The following is a 13,029-nucleotide window of genomic DNA, read 5'->3' as shown; positions in this document are numbered from 1 at the left end:
GTTAAGCACAAAGAAATAATTGAGTGTTTAAGTAATGTCGCTAAACAGTTGACGGTTGCTGCTGACTTGCACAGTATGGAAAAATAAATATTATGGAAGTCATTGGTTACCGTCAACTGTTTAGCTAGCACCATCTTTAAAATATCTTCTTTTGTGTTTGGCAGAAGAAAAAAATCTTGGTACGGTGCCTTGCGAAAGTATTCATACCCCTTCATTTTTTTTTTCACGTTTTGCTATGTTACTGCTTTAAATTACTTTTTTTTCCCACATCCATCTACACTCTATACACCATAATGGTAAAGCAAATAAACAGTTATTTAACATATTTGCATGTTTATTAAAAATAAACAACTTAAGTGATTCCATTGCATTGCATTTGGGACAGTTGAAATTTAGCTCAGGAGCATTCACATTGCTTGTAGATGTTACTAAACTTTGAGTGTCGTTAACCTGTGGCAAATTTAATTGAATGGCTATGATTTGGAAAGGCACACATGTCTGAATAAAAGGTCTAACAGCCGAAAATGCATATCAGAGCAAAAACAAGCCCTGAAGTAAATAAAAAATAAATAAAAAAACTGCCTCTAGAGCTCAGAGACAGGATTGAATCAAGTCACATAACAGGAAAAGAGTTCAGAAAAAAATTCTGCTGCATTGAAGATTCACAAAAGCATGTAGTCTTCGTTACCCTTAATGGAAGAAGTTTGAAACAACCACCACTCTTCCTAGAGCTGGCTTCCTGGCCAAACTGAGCAAGTGATGGAGAAGGGCCTTGGGTAAAGTGGGGACCAAGAACCTGATGGTCAATTTAGTTTAGCTCCATGATCATATACACAGATGGAAAACACTTACAGAAGGACAAACATGACTGCAACACTCCTCTGAAATGGGGGTTTACGGTGGTGTAGCAAGACTCAATTCTCTTCTCAGTAAAGACACATAAAACCACACTTGGAACTTGCAAAAAAGCATCTAAAGGACCCAAAAGTAAAGTGTGCTGGTAGCAGCCCCGTGCTGTGGGGCTGTCAAACATTTCTGGAGAAATGTCTGCCAGACCCAATCCAAGCTGACAGAGCTTGAGAGGTCAAGAGGTGGGGCGAAGAATGGCAGAAAATTGCCAAATGTTGATGTGCAAATCTTGTCGCACCATACCCTAAAACACTTGAGGCTGTAAAGGTGTTTCAGCTAAGTACTGTGTTAAGGGTATGAATACTTATGCAAAGTACTTATTTCAGGATTTATTTTTTTTTTAGTACATTTATGAAGTTTTTTTTTTATTTTTATGAAAGGGTATGAATACTTCCGCAAGGCACTGTATCTTAGTAGACTTAATTAGGTATCTTAAAAAAACCTTTTAAGGTCTGGTCACATGAGCAAAATTTTGTCAAAAGGTCCATTGTCTATTGGCAACTGTATGATCATGAGAATTCCTATTGTAATGACTGGGTTTTGCCAATTTACATTTTAATGAAATCATTTCTATAGAAGTCTACACAATCAAGGTTTTCACGTGAGTGCTAAAGATGATCTTTCGCAATGAGTTCAAGTTGGTAATGGGGATTTCACCGCAATAACCATCAGAAAATGGCTCGGTTGACCGTTGTGTGAGCTGTGGTTCATACATTGCTAAACACGTTGAACCTGTTGCAAAATCTGCGTGAGAAAATCTTTAGCCCTCACACAAAACATCTAAAACTTTTGGATTCTGAAATGAATAGATTTTCTGGCAAACATTCAGAACAACGCAAATTTGTGACCACACCTTTGGAACAACCTGTGATGCCTAAAAGAGCTCTCTAGCTATAGGCAGCTTATTTTATTAGTCTGATTTGATTCAGTGCTTGATGCATTAGTATTGTGTGTTTGTTTTCTTTTCAGAGGTGCAGCAAGTCCAGCTCAGGCGGCCCGCTCTAGTCGAGCAGCCAGACTGCAGTGTGTGCATGTGGCCGAGGGTCATACGAAACCCCTGCTGTGTGTGGACTCAACTGATGATCTGCTCTTCACTGGCTCAAAGGGTCAGTGAACTTTATGACTTTTATGTAAAGAGTTACAGCCTTACAAACAGGTCTTTACTACAGTAAAATGCAAAGAAGTACATAATTAACTCTTTACTAAATGTCACCTCTGCAAATAATTTTTCATTCTGAATTTAGGTTATTACCCATAATGTTCTATCACCATCCATTCTATTATTTTTTTTTTATCTCAGATCGCACATGTAAGGTGTGGAACTTAGTGACGGGTCAGGAGATCATGTCTCTTGGAGATCACCCCAGCAGTGTAGTGTCAGTCCGATACTGTTCCAGCCTGGTCTTCACTGTCTCCACTGCTTATGTCAAAGTATGGGACATCCGTGACTCCGCCAAATGCATCCGCACCCTCACGTGAGTCATCCTACTGTTTAATTTATTAAAAGCCAGTGTTCTCTGATGCTTCTAAATATTTTACCTATGGCTGCTCATTTTTAGCCCTCTGTCTCCTTCAGTTCTTCTGGACAGGTGTCTCAAGGTGACACGTGTGGAAGCAGTTCCGTTGCCATTCCTCCAGGAGAAAATCAGATCAATCAGATCGCCCTCAATCCTTCCGGAACGTTCCTTTATGCTGCATCAGGCAACACAGTCAGGATGTGGGACTTGAGAAGGTACTGAACAATTGTACATTTACATTTAGACTATAAAGGTGCTTCAAATAAATACTGAGTTAAGGGTATGAATACTTATGCAGTGTACTTATTTTCAGTGTAGATGTTGAGATTTAAACGCCTCCAAAATACCTTGAAGTTGTAGTAGTGTAGTTAAGTCTCCTTTTAGACATTATTTGTTTGTGTTGTCTACAGGTTTGTATCTACTGGGAAACTGACAGGACATCTGGGGCCGGTAATGTGTCTTACGGTAGACCAGATGGGGAAGGGTCAAGATGTGGTCATAACAGGCTCAAAAGATCACACCGTGAAGGTACGTTCAAACATTTTAATATGCTCTCTGTGTACTAACATAAGAGTCCCTATGGGTGCACACGCTGATTTCCATATGATAATTTTCACCTTTTGGTCATAGCTCACGCACAATTACACAAGCTGTTGCAGCTCAGTAATGGATGCTTGAACACAAACAGTAGTTTAAAATATTAATATGCCCTCAAGTGCAACAAGAAACAAAATGACTATCCAGGAACATGTTTTTGGACTCCAATAGATGTGCTTTTTGGGATTTGGGATGCATTTCTAAGGCTTTTATTTTCATGTTGCAGATGTTTGACGTGGTGGAAGGCGCTCAGGGCAGCATCAGCGCCACACATCATTTCGACCCATCCCATCAGGATGGGCTAGAGGCTTTGGCCATTCACGGTGATTCACTTTTTACTGCTGCCAGAGACTCCTGCATTAAAAAATGGGACTTAACCCGCAAACAGCTACAAGAGGTAAGTACCGTTGCAGGGAAAAGCAGCTTTGCGGTAAACGCTATGGCTGTGTTCCAAATCCTAAGCAGCATTTTCAGGCACCATTCCCAAAACTTAATCTATTCCAAGCAGTATGCAGAAAAAACTATGGTGCCTAGTTTTAAGATTTTATTGTCACTCCAAAGTAAGGTAACATTGCATATGTTCTTTGAAGATAAGTCAGTCGTTGTACCTGTCATTCAAGATGATGGTATCAAGAGAAAATATTATTATAAATATACCTCTGTTTTATTAAATACTGAAAAACCTTGGTGGAAAAAACAGCTAAAACCAGTCTAGGCTGGTTGGCTGGTCAAAGCTGGTCAGGATGGTCTTAGCTGTAACCAGCCTGACCATTTTAAACCAGCTAAGACCAGCCAACCAGCCTAGGCTGGGTTTAACTGTTTCTTCACAGGGAATGTGGCTATTTTACACAATATGTGTGCTTTGCATTTTTATGGTTATTGAATATCAAGGTTATGGAGGTTCAAGGTATTAGCTTAGCCATATGCTAACACAAAACTGTTGAAATCAACTAACCAACTGTGAATTGCTCTTTTGAGAAGATAAAGTTGCTAGCCTAGCATAACATGTTACATATTTTTTGGAATTAATTGATAGCAGTCTAGTTTCTTAGTGTTTCATTTATTAAGTTGTTAGCTTCCCTGCTGAAAAAAACTGCATATGCTGGTTAGGTATGTTTTGGTGCTGGGATGCTGGTTTTAGCTGGTTTATGCTGGTCCTTTGCTGGTTTATGCTGGTCCTTGACCAGCATAAACCAGCTAAAACCAGCATCCCAGCACCAAAACATGCCTAACCAGCATATGCAGTTTTTTTCAGCAGAGTTAGCAATATGCTAATGCCTAAAGTTTTAATACTTGGAGAAAGCTATTCGTTAGCATTTCCATTCATCTTAGTAGCAGTTATTTGGAACAGAGATTCCTTGGTTTCAAATATTTCCCTGTTGACAAGAGGCAGATCACTAGAGTTTGGAACGGAGTTGATTTTTGCTTTATATCCAAAAATAAATACAGAAATGACTCCTAGCTGTCACACATGCTGTAACTGATTTGTTTGCATGTATTCTTCATTTTGCAGCAGGTAGAGCGGGCTCATTCAGATCTGCTGAGCTCTCTGGCGGTGGTTCCTGGCTCCAGCGCTGTTATGACTGGCTGCAAGGGCGGACTGCTCAAATTCTGGCACACAGATACGCTTAGAGCTCTGGGAGAAATAAGGGGTCATGACAGCTCTGTCAATGACATCTGCACAAACAGCAATCAGCTCTTTACCGCCTCAGAGTGAGTGACAGGCATTCAGGCATCAACAAAGAACACACAAATATATATAATATGCAAATAAACAAAACTTACAGTTTTAGATGCTGCATTTAGTATTAACCCTCTGGGGTCTGAGGTTGTTTTGGGGCCCTGAAGAAGTTCTGACATGCCCTGACATTTGTGCTTTTTTCAGTATCTTAAAAACATGTTAATGACTAACAACTAAAAAGCACAAATTGGGCTACAGTAATATGTAAGCAACATGAATGTACATGTTTCTGTTATTGAGAAAACAACGTTTTAGTGGTAAGTAAAAAAATAAAGTTTTGAAGTCACTGAAATTAGGCCATGAAACACATACAGAACATTTGTTCACAAGGCTTTTGAGAATTGGATGAGGTAGGCTAGAATTTTTTCAAACAATTTTCGAAAACATGTTTTGCGGTCGAAAGGGAATATTCGAAGGAGTGGCAATGACCCATGAATATTTAGCAATTCACACCTGAGAGACAAAACTTACTGTGTTTGTGCAACAAACTTGAATGACACCTCAAATTTGAAACAAATAGACGTTGCGAGTTCTGCCTGACAGACAATAGAACACCCTCAAAACCACACCCCTGCTGAAAAAACCCCCAGCTAAAACCAGCATAGGCTGGTTGGCTGGTTTAGCTGGACATAGCTGGACAGCAGGCTGGTTTTAGAGGGGATTTGGCCACTTTTCCAGGCTGAGAGACCACCAGCTAAAACCAGCCTGGCCAGGCTGGGAGACCATCTTAAACCAGCTAAGACAAGCCAACCAGCCTAGGCTGGTTTTAGCAGTTTTTTTTTCAGCTGGGACAGGTAACCACATAATAATGTATTTGGAATCATCTACAAATCACTAGCAATGTTAACTACTTACATCAGGCTAACAGCAACCAGAGCACCCTAATAAACTCATAATAGAATGGTAATATGCACTCAGAATATCTTTTGATGCCACTTAATGGTAACATCAGCATGCAGCTAAACAAATAATTATATTTTTATTACAATGCCTTGCAAAAGTATTCAAACCCCTATCATTTTTTTTTTCACATTTTGTTATGTTGCTGCCTTGTGCTAAAATGCTTGTAATTACCTTTTTTCTCCACATCAATCTACACTCAAAAAACAGCAAAAAACTTAAATGATTCCATTGCATAAGTATTCATACCCTTATCTGGGACGGTTTAAAAATTTAGCTCAGGAGCATTCAGATTCAGACGTTACTACACTTTGAGTGGAGTTAACCCTTTGGCAAATTGAGTTGAATGGGTATGATTTGGAAAGGCATACACATCTACAAGGTCTAACAGCTGAAAATGCATATCAGAGCAAAAAAACAAGCCAAAAAACTCCTGTAGAGCTCAGAAACAAGACTGCATCAAGTCACACATCTAGGGAAGAGTTCAGAAAAAATTCTGATGCACTGAAGGTTCACAGAAGCTTGTAGTCTCCGTTACCCTTAATGGATAAAGTTTGAAACAACCAGGACTCTTCCTAGAGCTGGCCTCCTGGCCAAACTGAGCAATTGATGGAGAAGGGCTTTGGTTGGAATTTGCAAATAAGCATCTAAAGGACCCTCAGACTGTGAGAAACGATATCCTCTGGTCTGATGAACCTCAATACCAAGCATCAAGTTTGCAGGAAACCAGGCACTGCTCATTACCTGCAGAGTACCATAAAAGTAAAGTTTACCAAAAGTTAAGTGTGCTGGTAGCAGCCTCATGCTGTGGGGCTGTTTTTCACTGGCTGTGACTGAGGGACTCGTCAGAGTAGAAGAAAAGCTCAGTGCACCAAAATATTTAAGAAGAGTTTTTAGAAGATTTACCTTCCAACAGGATAATGACCCTAAGCGCACAGCAAGAGTGGCTTACAGACAACTCTGTGGATGTCCTTGAGTGGTCCAGCCAGAGCCTAGGCTTGAACCCAATCAAATATTTCTGGAGAAACCTGAAAATGTGTCTGTCCACAACCAACCTAAAAGAGCTTGAGAATCGATGAGGTGAGGAGAAGAATGGCAGATAATTGCCAAATGCAGATGTACAAAGCTTGTCGCATCATACCCAAAAATACTTGAGGTGCTTTAACTAAGTACTGAGTTAAGGGTATGAATACTTATGCAATGTACCTGTTTTTTTTTTTTTTTTAATAGTTGTGACAATTCTTTTTTTGCTTTGTCATTACAATATATGGAGTGTAGATTGATGTGGAAAAAAAGTAATTTAAAGAACTGCATAAATACATAACATACCTGCATAACAACATACATAATGTGCTAAAAAAACACCAGAACACCTTAGCAATTGTGTAGAAACACCTTATCAACCACTCAGGTATCACAACAGCCTAGCATTATGGCAGCTTTTGGCAATCACCAAACAGTTGCTAAATCTGCTTTACAAAGAGCAGTGAAAGTGTATAAATTGTTCTTTTAAATTTTTCCCACAGTGACCGGACAGTGAAGATCTGGCAAGTGAAAGGATCTTTAGAGGACGGCCTTCACTGAGGAGAACAGAAGGTTGCTGTGAAGGTTTTGGCTTCCTGCAAGAATTTCCTTTACCAATGTGACGCTTCTTTCCTGAACCTCTGGCAGCAAGGAGAGCTTCCTGTTGTAACTGCTGTATATTTCCTTATCTACAGTGTTGAAGTGCCCTGTTTAGCTGTTGCTGACCGTAAAGCGGGATATTGTAGGTCAATAAGTGTTTGTTGATGTGGCACCGTCCTAAAGCTGGGCTTTGGGCATCACAGACTGCCGTAGTAGCAGTGCGTTTAAGAAGCACACGTGTTTGTGAATTTTATGTGGACTGGACTGAACCGATATGCTCTTAAGTTATTCGTTAATATTGATGTCAGTTCTTTCCGATGTTTGCTGACCAAAGTTTGACTCTTTTTGTGTGAATCTTTCCAATGGAACTAAGACACGTCACAGATCTCAATGCAACCGTACTGTAGTCTTAACTGCACTGGATTGGTACAATGACATTTGCACCAGTGTCTCTTGTCTACTTTGTGTTTTACCTTTTATAAAGCTTCAACTGGTTCTTTTCCATTTTCTGGTTGAAACCTTTGAGAACGCTGTTCAAAATATTTCCTCGGATGTACTGTAGTTATTATCAATGTCAGATGGCGAGTGAAATAAACTTCATCTGTCAAAATCTTACAGGTGTTTGTGCAGTGTTTTAGTGTGACAGAATAAGCTTGAACAAATGCACTGTACTTGATATAATGTTGAGTAGTGAATGCGCAGTGTCAGAATAATATCACTAGGGGGCAGTGCACACATAATGGACAGTGAACTGGCATGTGTAGTGTATGTATAAACCGTAGATGGTCTTTACATTGGGGGACTATTTAAAAAAGATAGTTTATTGTCTGGGCACAAACCCAAAATCTGGTAAAAATGTGGGTTGAACTCCTTTGGGTCCCACAGATTTTTTGGTTTTTCAGCATTTGTGTGTATTTGAACCATTTCCAAAAATGACTATGCTTTTGAGATCAATCTATTCACACTGAGGCCAACTGAGGGACTCATATGCAACTATTACAAAAGATTAATTTTAAAAAGATTCAAAAGATTAAGGAAAATCATGCATTAAGAGCTGAGGGGTGAAAACTTTTGTACAGAATGAAGAATTTTTTTTGCCTAAATATCATACTTTTTTCCTTTAGTACTGCCCTTCAGAAGATATTTACATGTTTTCCAGAAGACAAAATAAGTTCAATATTCCCTGATTTTCAAAGCTCTTCAGCTCTTAATGCATCGTGTTTCCTTCTGGAGCATCAGTGAGCGTTCTGAAAAAGTTTCATACGAGTCCCTCAGTTGTCCTCAGTGTGAAAAGATGGATCTCAAAATCATACAGTCATAGTTGGAAAGGGTTTATATACACAAAAATGCTGAAAAACAAAAAAATCTGTGGGACCTGAAGGATTTTTCTGAGGAACAGCTGTGGATCATTCAGGGAACAACACAGTATTAAGAATCAAGGGCATGTAAACTTTTGAATGTCTCTTGTGGACTGTATGTAAACATCTTTTATGTGAAATATCTTATTCAGGTCAGTACTACATAGAAAAACAACATGCATTTTGTATGATCCCTCTTATTTAGCTAAAATAATGAACATTTGGCAAATTCTGCAAGGTGCATGAAAACTTTTGACTTCAACTGTAAAAAACGCTGACAAAGGTAATTATGGATTTAAACCAAAACCACGAGCCTCAAAAATGACCTTTGACCACAAGCATAAAGATTTTGAAGCCATACACATTTTAATTTGATAGTTGTTACCCAAATCTGTGCTTTTCTTCCTAAAAACATAAAACCACAGATCTGTCACTTTGAAATAATTATCCCCGCATATATGTTCGCATTATTTTCAAGATAACGTTAGCAATTGTTTTATGTGAAGAAGCACTTATGTTTACCATTTAGCTTTGATTTACACTTCTGCAACACCTTTGGCCTCTTCACTCTTAAAAAAAAAGACACTGATGATTCCATGAAGAACCTTGAACCTTGAAGAAAAGGTTCTTTATAGAGGAAAAAGGTTCTTAGATTTGTAAAATGTTATTGTAATGTTCTTTGGGGAACCAAAAACAGTTCTTCTTTGGCTTCACAGCAAAAACACTCCTTTGGAGCTTTTATTTTTAAAAGTGTTGCCCAAAAACAAATTCTGCCCTGGTGAAAAAAAACTGCTAAAACCAGCCTAGGCCGGTTGGCTGGGTTTAGCTGGTCAACCAGCCTGGTTTTAGCTGGTCAAAGCTGGTCAGCAGGCTGGTTTAAGAGGGGTTTTGGCCACTTTCCACCAGCTACTTCCAGCCTAAACCAGCTAAGCCTAGGCCTAGGCTGGTTTTAGCATTTTTTTTCAGCAGGGTGAACAAATCCAATCCAGTTTAGACCATGTTTGGCAGCAAAGCCACTGACTTGAGGAAAAGTGCAAAGTATGAACTAATTTCCGGGGTTTATATTCATTCCTGCAGCACACTAATAAAAGACTAAGCTAAGTGTTGTATAATGTCATAGCTGACTTGCTGTACGGACATGGTGCGAGACCTTTTCTTACACGCAGCACCTCAGCGCCCAGCAGCTGTCTCCATCTCGCAAGGCACTCATCTAAATTTAGACTAAGAGGGAATTCACTCAGCTGTAAGGAATCTCTCAGCTCAAGCACAAACACCCTCACGTCATCTATCCGTTCTCGGCTGTAATGTCAGTCATTCATCTGCCTCTTACTGGGAAAATGACAAAAGGATACTGTATTCGGTATGAACAACCGTGGACGGGTGCGAATGAAAAAACAACTTATTTTCTGAATAAAATGCCATGATTCATCTCTTGATGAGACTGTGTCTAACAAATCATAGGTCTTTGTTCTTCCTGGTGAGACATTCGAATTGATTTAAAGGCTATTTCTGATGAAGCAATCCACTCTCTGATGTGTACTGATGGAGAGATAATGAAAATGACCTGCTGAGATGAGGAGGTCTAATTTTTCATCATAATTTTTGTAAACAAGTGACATAAAGATGAAGGAAAAAGGGAGGAATTGGACAATACAGTATTTATAGTGGCTACTGACCACATACTCGATGCTTTTCTTACTTAGATTTTTTTTTCCAGCCAATATATCAAAACAATTCTTAAATCAAGAAGGATTTTCTATTTTCTTACGTGTGTTTTCGCTTTAAAAAAAAAAGCTAAATAATCTGCCAGTGGGGTAAGCAAAAAAACAATATTGTTTTCTGTTTGAAATTAGCAAATTATTTTGCTTGTTCTAAGCAAAAGCTCACTTAATTTTGACTTTTTTTTCTGAAAACAAGAAAATTATTTTTACTTGTCTTGATTTAAGAAAATTTGGTAACACTTTACAATAAGGTTCATTAGTTAACTGCATTAGTTAACATGAACTATTCTTCTACAGCATTTATTAATCTTAGTTAATGTTGATTGCAGCACAAAAAGTTGGGCAAAAACATGGACAAACAATGAACAACTGTATTTTCATTAACTAACATTAACAAAGATGAAAAATATTGTAATAAATGTATTGTTCATTGTTCGTTCATGTTAGTTAATACATTAACTAATGTTAACAAATGACACCTTATTGTAAAGTGTTACCAAATTTGTAAATATTTTGGTTGGAAACAAGACAAAAAAAAATCTAAGTAGGAAAAAAAATGTTGCTTTTCTTTTTAGAATTTATTATTATTATTATTATTATTATTATTATTAAATACAGTACTATGGTAATTCCTATTATGTTATATGATAAGAAGCAATATATTTTTAGCAACATCTTTATCTTTAAAAATACAATCAAGCAATATATTCCAAGAGCAAGTTAATTTTTATATTTGATAAAAATTGACATCTTTTACCCATTTAAAATGCCAAAGCATCAATGTTTGCGAGTCACCAAGCAATACACAAAATAGAACAGAGTATGTGATTGGAGTGGGAACAGCAATTTCTTCACTCACTTCAAAAATCACTCTAGTTTTTCCAGCTCCGCTCTGGGTTTCCCCTTTTCTGTTCCCCACTTGTGCGAAAAACTCCACTCCAAATGATTCTGAAGCAAGTGAAAACACACACACACACACACACACACACACACACACACACACACACACACACAATATAAAAACTTACATATTTGTTTGATGGTCAGTCAGAAATAAACTGAAATAAAGAAATGAAATTATAAATTAAATATGCATTATTTGATCAAAAATACTGAAAAAGAGAAATATTGTGAAATATTACTACAATTTAAAAAAATGGTTTTCTATTTTAATATACTGTAAATTCTAATTTATTCATGTGAGTCAGAGTTTTTGCTACTTAATATTTTTTTGGAACCTGTGATTCTTTTTTCAGAATTCTTTGATGAATAAAAAGTTAGAAAGAACAGCATTTATTCTAAATAGAAATATTTTCTAACAATATAAATCTTTACCATCACTTTTTATTAATTTAACTAGTGCTTGGCAACAATTAATCGTGATTAATCACATCCAAAATAAACGTTTTTGTCTAAAATATATGTGTGTGTGCTGTGTATATGTATTATATTTATTATTCAATATAAATACACATGCATGAATATATTTAAGACTATATGTTATTTTTATATATTAAATGTATTTATATCTAATATAAATATAAATATATACATGTATACTGTATGTTTGTCTTTATATATACATAATAAATATACACAGTACGCACACATATATTATATGAACAAAAACCTTTATTTTAATGCGATTAATCGCGATTAATCACGATTAATCACGATTAATCGTTGCCCAGCACTGCAAAAAATGCTTTTCTTCCTATTTTTTGTGTTGTTTCCAGCCAAAATATCTAAAAATGATTGTTTTCAGAAAAAAAAAACAAGTCAAAATTTAGTAAGTTTTTGATTAGAACAAGCTAAATAATATTTTTTACACAGAAAGCAATATAATTTTGCTTACCCCATTGGCAGATTATGTAGCTTGTTTTAATCAAAAACTCACTTAATTTTGACTTTTTTTTTTTTTTTTGTTCTGGAAACAAGACAATAATTTGTCTTGAAAAAGAATATTTATAATACATTTTTTTTAGATTTTAGTCTAGAAAATCCTTTTATTTCTAGATATTTTGGCTGAAAACAAGACAAAAAATCTAAGAAAAGCATTTTAGCAGTGTCCTAGCTAAAAAATATATAAACGGTGTATATTATTACAAAAGAGTGCAATAATATTTCATAATATTACTGTTTGTTTTTTTTTGCATTTTTGATCAAATAAAACTAACTTTGATGAGCGCAAGAAACTTCTTTAAAACATTCTTTTAAAAATCTTTCCTCTCACTGCAAAAAATGCTTTTCTTTCTTACATTTTTTGTCTTTTTTTTCCAGCCAAATATCTAAAAAGTCTTAAATCAAGAAGGGTTTTCTAGATGAGTAAAAATTATTGTCTTGTTTTCTGAAAAAAAAAAAAAAAAAAAAAAAAAAGTCAAAATTAAATGACTTTTTGCTTAGAACAAGCAAAATAATCTGTCAATGGGGCAAGCAAAAATATCTTATTTCAAACAGAAAACAAGATTATTTTTCTTACCCCATTGGCAGATTATTTGGCTTGTTTCAAGCAAAAACACACTTAATTTTGACTTGTTTTTTAAAAAAAAAAAGACTATTTTTACTCGTCTAGAAAATCCTTCTTGATTTAAGAATTTATAGACATTTTGGCTGGAAACAAGACAAAAAATCTAAGTAAGAAAAGCATTTTTTGCAGTGCTGAT

The 13,029-nt window shown here is 36.4% G+C and overlaps 1 protein-coding gene across 3 annotated transcripts in view; it reads left to right on the top strand.

Annotated features, from left to right (window-relative positions):
• Positions 1–7,900, top strand: part of LOC141333812 (kinesin-like protein KIF21A) — a 61,473-nt gene extending 53,573 nt beyond the window's left edge. For all 3 annotated transcript variants that reach the window (XM_073838955.1, XM_073838954.1, XM_073838953.1), the window contains 7 exons: positions 1,879–2,015; positions 2,210–2,384; positions 2,486–2,641; positions 2,837–2,954; positions 3,250–3,420; positions 4,537–4,736; positions 7,191–7,900. In XM_073838955.1, the coding sequence (XP_073695056.1) occupies positions 1,879–2,015; positions 2,210–2,384; positions 2,486–2,641; positions 2,837–2,954; positions 3,250–3,420; positions 4,537–4,736; positions 7,191–7,248 (1,015 nt within the window). In that variant the 3' untranslated portion in view covers positions 7,249–7,900. The remainder of the gene's footprint in view (positions 1–1,878; positions 2,016–2,209; positions 2,385–2,485; positions 2,642–2,836; positions 2,955–3,249; positions 3,421–4,536; positions 4,737–7,190) is intronic.
• The last annotated feature ends 5,129 nt before the right edge of the window (positions 7,901–13,029 follow it).

Source organism: Garra rufa, chromosome 4, assembly GCF_049309525.1.
Source record: "Garra rufa chromosome 4, GarRuf1.0, whole genome shotgun sequence".
In the NCBI taxonomy this organism is placed as follows: domain Eukaryota; kingdom Metazoa; phylum Chordata; class Actinopteri; order Cypriniformes; family Cyprinidae; genus Garra; species Garra rufa.
Note: the sequence above shows the minus strand (reverse complement) of the source record. Positions and strands in the feature narration are given on the sequence as shown.